This window comes from Rissa tridactyla, chromosome 6 (assembly GCF_028500815.1).
Source record: "Rissa tridactyla isolate bRisTri1 chromosome 6, bRisTri1.patW.cur.20221130, whole genome shotgun sequence".
NCBI classification, from domain to species: Eukaryota; Metazoa; Chordata; class Aves; order Charadriiformes; family Laridae; genus Rissa; species Rissa tridactyla.
Genome location: NC_071471.1, coordinates 55,568,271 through 55,577,892, shown reverse-complemented (window position 1 = coordinate 55,577,892; position 9,622 = coordinate 55,568,271). Strand labels below are relative to the sequence as shown.

The 9,622-nt window shown below is 41.4% G+C and overlaps 1 protein-coding gene across 10 annotated transcripts in view; it reads left to right on the top strand.

Moving 5' to 3' along the window:
• The window catches only part of KIF11 (kinesin family member 11), a 30,287-nt gene that overhangs the window by 5,022 nt on the left and 15,643 nt on the right, over positions 1-9,622 (top strand). For 8 of the 10 annotated variants that reach the window (XM_054205648.1, XM_054205646.1, XM_054205651.1 and 5 more), the window contains 9 exons: positions 5,101-5,233; positions 5,366-5,463; positions 5,546-5,624; positions 5,966-6,151; positions 6,238-6,362; positions 7,795-7,885; positions 8,186-8,428; positions 8,539-8,634; positions 9,331-9,419. In XM_054205648.1, coding sequence (XP_054061623.1) covers positions 5,101-5,233; positions 5,366-5,463; positions 5,546-5,624; positions 5,966-6,151; positions 6,238-6,362; positions 7,795-7,885; positions 8,186-8,428; positions 8,539-8,634; positions 9,331-9,419 — 1,140 coding nt within the window. Of the gene's footprint in view, positions 1-1,448; positions 2,029-3,139; positions 3,195-5,100; positions 5,234-5,365; positions 5,464-5,545; positions 5,625-5,965; positions 6,152-6,237; positions 6,363-7,794; positions 7,886-8,185; positions 8,429-8,538; positions 8,635-9,330; positions 9,420-9,622 lie in introns of those variants that run through there. The other 2 variants (XM_054205644.1, XM_054205645.1) reach the window with 2 other exon arrangements.

The window sequence follows — 9,622 nt, the reverse complement described above, 5'->3', positions numbered from 1 at the left end:
CTGGAGAAGAGGAGGCTGAGGGGAGACCTTATCACCCTCTACAACTACCTGAAAGGAGGTTGTAGAGAGATGGGGGCTGACCTCTTCTCCCTGGTGACAAGTGATAGGACGAGAGGAAACGGGTTCAAGTTATGTCAGGGGAGGTTTAGATTGGATATTAGGAAACATTTTTTCACTGAAAGGGTTATTAAACATTGGAATAGGCTGCCCAGGGAGGTGGTGGATTCACCATCCTTGGAGGTGTTTAAAAAAAGGGTAGATGGGGCACTTAGGGACATGGTTTAGAAGTGGCTTTTGTCAGGGTAGGTTAAAGGTTGGACTTGATGATCTTAAAGGTCCCCTCCAACCTCAGCAATTCTATGATTCATGCCTAGTCTAAGATTGATTGGCTCTGACATTGTTCTAACTTTTGAGATAAATGCTAGAGGAGCACAATGTGATGCTGCTTCATGTCACTGTCAGAAAAATTACCGCAAGCCTTACGGGTTAGGGTTCATTTGTTATTAAGAATTCATGGAGGAGGTGTAAGTTTCAAAGCAGCCAACTTTAAAAAGAAAAAAAAAGGGGGGGGGAGCTTGCAAAATTATAGATGGGTAATCCAAATTTCAGCAACTAGAACAACAGGCACTAGAACAACAACAGCAAAACACTGTAGCACTGTAGGCCATAGCAGGTAAATGACAGCGTGCCAGGCTGTACGAGCCTGTATGGATTTGTTGAGAAGCACGTCAGACCAGTTAAATCTTCCCTAACATCTGCTGCTTCCCCTCTACCCACAAGACCTGTTATCCTGCCACAGATGTCCACCTAGCAAAGCTTCTAGCACCGTCTGGAAGGAAGCTCTTACGCGGCAGCTCAGGTGACATAAATGACACCACTCATGAGAGGATGCAAACTTGGAGGTGGTGAGTGGTTCATGCGATCGAGTTTCCAAATAAAAGGATGGACATGGTCACCCTGCCCTGAGCCTTTAACTAGTTACTTTTCACTCTGACATCGGATTATCCCACTAACGGAGCAGTGGTACCGGCCTGTGAGCACGTTGAAGGTCAGGTGTAGAATTCCGAGCGGTGCTGATGGGTTCTACTGGAGACCAGCCTGGGTTGAATGGCGCCCGGGTTGAATGGCGCCCGGCACCCGGTGGAGCTCCGCAGGCCGGGCCGGCCGCGCACCGCCGGGGGACAGGACCCGCCTGCCCCGGGAGCGCCGCCGCCCACGCGTGGCAGGGGCAGTTCCGAACGGGCCGTCTGAAGAAAACGCGGGGGGGGGGGTAGGAAGGATGGCCGGCGGGCGTGACCTGTGAGGAAGGGTGACACGGAGGAGGCGGATCTGGAAGGAAGGCGGCCGAGCTGAGGCCTTTGGACGCCCTCCAGCGCACGGACGGTCAGCGACGCCTGCGAGGGGGGAGGAGGGGGGGGCGGTGGATTTCCCTGCCGCCCCCTCGTGAGCGCGGGCGGTAGCAAAAAATAGCTGCACGGCAGGTTTGACGTCAGGTAGGACGTCACAGCGGTGTGGGAGACCAGATCAAGATGCCGTAAGGCAAATACGCTGCCCGGACCGCGGGATCTGCCGGCCCCTGCCGTCCCGCCACCCGTCCGGGTACATTTCCATCGCCGTGCTGCCCGCCCCGCCGTGACACCCGGGCACTACAGCCCCCAGCATGCAGTGCGCTGCCGACGGGGAGCGGGGCGGGGCCGCCGCTTCCGCCGCGCCCTTTGCGTCACCACCAGCATTTGAAAGCCCGTCCCGTGGTGCCCCGCGCGCGTTCCCGTTGATTGGCTGGAGGGAGGAGGGACGTGCGTGGTTCAAAGTCGGCGGTGGCGCGCGCGGTGGTGGTGGCTGAGGCGAGTGGCGGTCGGTTGACCCGAGTCCCGGAGCAGCGAGGTCGGCGCTTCGCCGCTTTCCCGACCCCCCCCCGGCAGGTTTCGTGCCGTGGCCCGCCATGGCTTCCTTCGGTTTCCAGGGCGGCGGCTGTGGGGCTAAGAAGGAGGAGAAGGGGAAGAACATCCAGGTGGTGGTGCGGTGCAGGTAGGTGCGGCGGCCTTCCCCCGAGCGGCCGGCTGGCCCGCAGCGGGGGCCTGTGGGGAGCAGGTGGGGGCCCTCTGGGGCTTCGGTCTGGAACGTTTGCTGTACCGTCCACCGGGGAGCCCGGCGGGCCCGGGTCGCCGCCCTGTGACAGGGGGCTGGCGGGGCTCTGTGCAGCCCGCCGCCGTGCCGAGCTGGTGCGCGGCTGCTCCGGGGAAAGGGAACGGTGTGATGTCCTTCGGAGTACATTGTTGTTAAAGAGCCCGCCGTGACATCCAGGCGGCGCCTGTTACTGCACTTTAAAATGCCTGTGTAAGGCACTAATTGTACGCGCGGACCCCTGCGGACAGCAGAGCTGGTCGGCGCCTCCGCAAAATTACTGCTGCTACGAATAATCTCTTACAGTTTAAAAAGGCAAAAAATTGCAATTTCCTGACTTGATTCAGTGTGCACCCAGTGTGAAGCTATGTAGGAAGGTTAAGAGCTAGATAAGAGTTAGTATGACTGATACTCAAGTCACAAAAGAAACAAACTGAATTTCTGTTTTCTACGAGCTTCTGTGGGAAGCCACTACGATTTAACAACTAACACGCTTTTTGCTACACCTGCTTTCATATATCTTTCATATAACTTCAGTGATCCAAACTCTTCGAATTCAGACAAAAAGCTGTGGGGGTTAACTTCTTAAGTAATAGCAACCAACTACCTTGGTCGATGAGGTGAATTTATTTTTTGGTATGATTTGACAAATTTAATCTACCATAGAATTAGGTTCTCTTTGTAATTTTGAGGTGACTTTAAAGACTTGCTCACTGATACTGAAATGTTCTTAAAGTGTTGCTTGTTAAAACTGTAATACTGCTAATGGGTAAAGAATAGTGTTCAAAATACCTTTGGAAGTGGTTTGGCTTTTTTTTTTTTTGAGCCAGAACTGCAAATGCTAGCTTATGTATATTATTATTATTGTCTTTTGTAGTCATTACGTTCTTATGCTTGGAAGTTACACTTTTACAGATTCACAATGAAAAAGAAATTAAAAGTGATTTTGTCTTTTTTTTTGCAACACAACTAAAGAGCTGCTGAAACAAATGTGCTGGTGAAAATGCGCATGGAAGTCAAGGCTATTGCAGAAGAAGAATGATTATTGAAGCAATTGAGTTTGAAACACTGTTAAGAGCAATCATTTTCTTTTTCTTCTGATTAGTCTCAATTGTTCAGGAAAAGCTTCACAAAATATCAGTGTATATTTTAATTAAATATAATGCTCAATATGATAGTAGCGTCAGGATTGTCCATGGTATAGTGTTTTGCTTTTGTTGCAACTCATAGATTAAGTCCTATGTCAAGATTTAGGTCTCTAAACCCTAAAAATATTCTAGGTCACCCTCGCTCTTGCCTCTTGTACAGATTTTCTTTTTGAATAGGGCTTCAGTGTGTTTGAGCTCATAAATGTTCCTTCCACCTTTCCTTTTTCTTGTGCATCAGTCATGTTCTACTTACCTTACAGGTAGGTAGACAGATGCAATTGTATTAATTTGCTTCCAAAACCTGATGTGTCTGAGTTTATCAAAAACATTTTCAAGCAACACATTCACTGTGCTTTGTTGAAACATGAATTTGGAAACTCAAAATGCATATATTAGCATTGTTAATATGCTTTATACCTAAGGGGATGAGCCTGTGATTAAATGGCACCATAGCGTACCACATTGCTGCTTGCATAGTGGCTCATGACAGTGATCTGCATGTAGCTGACTTGTTCCTCCAATCTCATAGTTGTGGGCTATCATACCTTCAGGTTCCTGTATCTTACTGATTCACCGTTATATCATTACAGAGCAGAACATATTCATTTTTCAGCTTCCTATTGTTTTAAAAGTCACAAAACTGAAGCTCTAACTTGCTCCTGTGAACAAGATTTTAGTCATCATTTATTGTCACCAGCCAGTCTTGCACCAAAGTGTCTAGTGGTCTGTTTAAAATCTAACACTTCAGCCTCAGTGCTATGTTGAGGAAGAAATGTTAGCCACAAGAGTCAGGAAACTCGAGATGCTATGCACTTATGTTTTGTTTTGTTGGTTTTTTTAATTATAATTGAAAGAGATGGCATCTGAAGTGCCTCTACTGTCAAAATATTTTAAAGGTTGTAGATTGTAGAAGTTCTATTTTTCAAGTTGACTATTCAGGTCAACTATACAGGTAGCATAGAGATTCAGTGCAATAGCACTACTAAATGAGTAATAAAATGGCATTTCATGCTTTACATTTTCAGCCCATGGTCATTTCCATGCTTTTTGGGAGCGATTGTTGAAAATGCCCCTTCAAGGAAAATTGTGTGAACCAGGTTTAAACTAACTTTGTGATTAAAAAAAATGCTCACTATCAAGTTTCTAAACTTCTATTATACCTCTATTAAACTTTACTTAAAACTCAGAGTAAAAGGTATGTAGACTTCTTTTCCCCCAAAGTCTGATGTTTTGTCTGTCTTATTACATTCTATTCAAATGCATCAGCATTATAAAGGTTCCGGTATTGCTGTCTACTGTTCTGCTATTAGAAGGGTCTATTAGTATTTCTGTTGCTTTAGAGTGTTGTGTCATCAGTGAGAGATGTAGGCTTCGTTCCTTATGTAAATGAGAAATAAAAAAATAAAATTTTTGAAGTTAGTTTGATTTACTGTTGCCTTAACTTTCATGTGTAAGTTTTTCCTTTTTTGAAGGCTCTTATTTATACAACTACTTGGTATGTTTAATCTTCCACCCCTCTGCAATTGAACAACATTTTCTAATGCAAGTTAGCTGTGTGTGCATCTAAATGATCTTAAAAGTGTTTATGGACTCGTTAAAAAATACATATGTAAACAAATTAAAAGCTATAGATACTTGGATTGTCCCACAGTGGGTGGAAACTGCCAAATTGCAACAGTTTTTCCTTAAACAATTAAATTGTGTTCCTTTTACCTAATTGTACTATTCTGGATCCTTAAACTGAGTGATGTTACTGCTTTGTTAGTTTATGTTGTTGTTAGCAGTGATATCAATCCAATATTCTTAAATCCTGTTTTTTTTTTTTTAGGCCTTTTAATGCCTCGGAACGTAAGGCAAGCTCCTATGCTGTTGTAGACTGTGATCAAGCAAGGAAGGAAGTTAGTGTCCGCGTTGGAGGAGTGACAGATAAGACATCAAGAAAGACTTACACATTTGATATGGTAACTGCTTGTCAAGTAGGGGACTTCTAGAAACTAGCTAGTACATTTCTATGATGTGGTCTGATTACTGTAATGTGTGATGTTATACGTTACTGTATGGATAAATGGGATGTGTTGTCTTTGCCTCAACAGGTTTTTGGAGCTCAGGCAAAGCAGATTGATGTATACCGGAGTGTTGTGTGTCCCATTTTGGATGAAGTTATTATGGGCTACAACTGTACGGTATTTGCGTAAGTAAGCCAATAATTATTAACAGTAAGCGTTATTTGAATTTTAGTTTCTTGTTTCCAATTTAATTTTTTATTCTCACAGTTATGGCCAAACTGGTACTGGTAAGACCTTCACAATGGAAGGGGAGCGGTCACCCAATGAGGAATATACTTGGGAAGAGGTATATTTTCACTCCTGAGATTTCTCTTGTCTGTACTGTAGTTCAAAGTTAGAAACTGTAGAAGGCTAAAGAAAACCTGAAGTCGATGCCTTTCAAATCCTGAAGCTGACTTTTCTTAAATGTTTGTGACCTAACAAATGGTCTCATTCATTTATATGAAAATCAAAACTTTACATCTTTAATGCAAGCATACATATCTTGGTGATCTTTATATGGAAGATTATCTTTGTCCAAGGTATTCTTGCTTATATCAACTCAGACTATTTAGCTGAAATTCCACCTGCCACCCCCAAATCTCTTTCAATACATTTATCTATTAAATATTTCACTTTAATTTATAGGACCCACTAGCAGGTATAATACCCCGTACATTGCATCAAATATTTGAAAAACTCACAGAGAATGGTACCGAATTTTCAGTGAAAGTCTCTCTTTTGGAAATCTATAATGAGGAGCTTTTTGATCTTCTGAATCCAGCTCCTGATGTTGGAGAAAGACTGCAGATGTTTGATGACCCTCGAAACAAGGTTAGTGCTGTCTTCCAAAATTTTTTATCTTAAGGCTTTCAGGATTGTTGGGAGATGTATAATAAGCATGCGTTATTTTCTGACAGAGGGGTGTAATTATTAAAGGCTTGGAAGAAATAACTGTACACAACAAAAATGAAGTCTACCAAATCCTGGAAAGGGGTGCAGCAAAAAGAACCACTGCAGCTACTTACATGAATGCATATTCCAGGTACAGATTTTTCCCACTTCAGAAACTTTGTTTTGCTTTTGTTTTATTAAACAGGATGTTACTGAAGAAGTAAAAGATGTTGAAGCTAGCACAAACCTGGCATGATCTTGAGATTCTGTATTGCAATTCATATTGCCAAATGTGTGTTCGAAAGCCATAGTTAGAATTTCTTCCTTATCCCATCCTGTGGTGATTCTAATGGTTTATGAATTTACCTGTATTAGAGAGGTGGGTTGTCTTTGTTCTAGCTGTTAGGGGTGATTGGTGTTTGGGGTTTTTTTGACAGTCCTGTTTACTAAATAAAAACTTTGTGTAAGAGTCTCAAGTATCACTTCCTCTCCTCACCAGCAGAAGAGAATGTTACATTAGGATTTGTTACCAAAGTTGGAATTTCAAAATACTGCTAAGATCTGTTTTTTTACAGGTCAACACAAGACCCTCTTTTCAAACCCCATCTTCTGAATACTTGCAAACTGGATTGTGGAAATTGGGGATAAGATTGAGAGGGCTTTTTGTATGGCAATGCAGGCTACTTCGTATGATTGCAGCTCGTAGTCAGAATGTAGTGGAGACACCTTGGTCAAAAATATAATTGTTTGTTATTGATTTGTCACTCTTGAACTGCAGACGTGATACCTATGTCACTGTGAACAAATAGTGATCCAGTGTTGCAGTAAGCGAGGAACACCCTGCCCATGTTATATTTTAAATTAAAGATATGCTGAGCACATCTGTCTACTGGTGCAAGGGGATGGGTATTTGGTTACTGCAGATTAGAAGACAGAGCTAATTTAATCTGACATTACAGGGAATTTAGAGAATTCTTTCTGCTTGAGCGGCTGTTTTATGTGCAGTCAAACTGGTGTAATTTGATGCCTGTGACTTCCTATATATGTCAGCTTCCACTTGTAAAAACTTATTGAAGGAACAAGCTGAAGCCAAAATCATCTTAAACAGTACTACTGTTTTGAATGAAAACTGAATTGAACTTCTAAACTTTTAATATTGAATTCAGCTACTTGCTGATTTTCTTAGCCTGAATAAAAAAACCTAAATTTTTTAATCTCATGTTCTGTAAAACTGTTCTTAGTGTATTGACTAAAAAAATCTACAAGCCAGTTTTCTTGGCATGTCTGTGAGTTGAGAACACACAAGTGCTTGTCTTGGTTTTGCTTGAAATACAGTAAAATTTACCAGGATTGAACGAGGCAAATGTCATCCAGTTGCTTCATCAATGGTTTTAAGTACCATATTTTTTATATATATATGCACAAAAGTATACTTCGTAGAATAACTTTGTGTATTGAAAATGTGTAAGTCCCAAATGTATTCCTTAAAAAGCGCATAAATACCTAACTTGCAGCAGTGTCATGTAGCAAGCAGATCATTTGGCTTTAATGGGATGTCTGTCTGAAACTGAATTCTTTTATAGCCGTTCCCACTCTGTGTTTTCAATTACTATCCATATGAAAGAAACGACAATAGATGGAGAAGAACTTGTTAAAATTGGGAAGCTAAACTTGGTAAGTATTTCAGCTAAATGCTATTGATGACATTATTAAAGTAATGAACTAGAATAATCTGACCTCATTCTCTTGAGAATCTATGGTGGGTTTTTTCCCTGATGGGGGGGGAATAATTGTTTTTCATAAAGTGATATGAACTATGTTTGTCACTCTGAAAAATGTCAGTGCCATTTGTCACCTGAGTGTCAACTTAACAACTCATAAGCTAGTTCATCTGTGTTGCGTTCTGCGATGCTATTGGCCAAGCATTCTTCAGGGTTATTTGAGACAGAACGTGCCCTTTTTCTTGTCTTTCAGGTTGATCTTGCAGGAAGTGAAAACATTGGTCGATCTGGGGCAGTTGACAAAAGAGCTCGTGAAGCTGGAAATATCAATCAGTCTCTCCTGACACTAGGAAGAGTTATTACTGCTCTAGTAGAAAGAGCCCCACATATTCCATACAGAGAATCTAAACTCACAAGAATCCTTCAAGACTCTCTCGGAGGAAGAACAAAAACATCAATAATTGCCACAGTTTCTCCTGCATCTATAAATCTTGAGGTAAATTTTAGTCTGAAAATCTATTCCTAAAATAAATACTATATTTTGTTAATGATACAAAAATGAGTTAACTCCTCAGGTTGACCTAGTGTTACATCTATTTATCACAGGAAACATTGAGTACACTGGAGTATGCCCATAGAGCAAAGAACATAATGAACAAGCCTGAAGTTAATCAGAAGCTAACAAAAAAAGCTCTTATTAAGGTAAGCTAGACATATATCTTACAGATTAAGTTACAGGTTAGATTTAATTTTGTTAATGTAGTTTTTGCTATGCAGGAATTACGAAGTTGTGGAGAAGCTATAACTAATACCAGTAATTTTCTGAGGTGACTTTAATCACTGAACTAGTACTTTTGAACTAAGCTGCTCTACTGGTACAACATGAATCACTTTGCAGATACTGAAACTGTTGCTAAGACGAAGGCTGGATAGAAAGGGCTGTTGCTGCTAGCTATGACTCTGTGTATGGATTACCCGTTTACAAGTTAGTGGAGAGCCACTAAATGACACTGGATTATTTTTTTTTTCTGGACATGCTGTATTAGCAGCTTTATTCCCTAGAAAGCGCCTGAATTAAAGTGAACTTGTCACTAAGTATGAACAAAGAGCCAATATAAAGTAGCTGACTGCTATTAAAGGAGCTATGATTCCCATTGTAAGCTGTTATATGCAACCAAGTATGATTCAAATGAGAAGTTTCAGTGCTCTACATATATCCAATGGTACGAATTTAAAATGGTGCAATACTGAACTTATTTGGAAAATAAGTGAAGTGCTTTGCTCCTGTGTTTATGCAAAACTTCCACAGAACACTATCTTTGTGAAGCATCTGTTAAGCAAAATCTTGAAAGTAAAGCAGAAATTTTCAGGCTTACATATAATTGTTTCTTTATGCAGGAATATACTGAAGAGATTGAGCGTCTGAAGCGAGATCTTGCTGCTGCCCGAGAAAAAAATGGAGTCTATATTTCCCTTGAAAATTATGAGTATGTCTCCAAAATTTCTATAAAATGGCTAACAACAGATTTCAGATACTGGTATCTATCCTTATACAGAAATGCTTTCGGATCTATTTTCATACCAGAAATTTAAGATAGTCAGTAGAACTTGACTGCTCAACTTGTTCTTTAGAAATTAATTATTACACAGATAGAAGCCAAAAGAGTGGCTTTGCGCTGAAGATTTTACT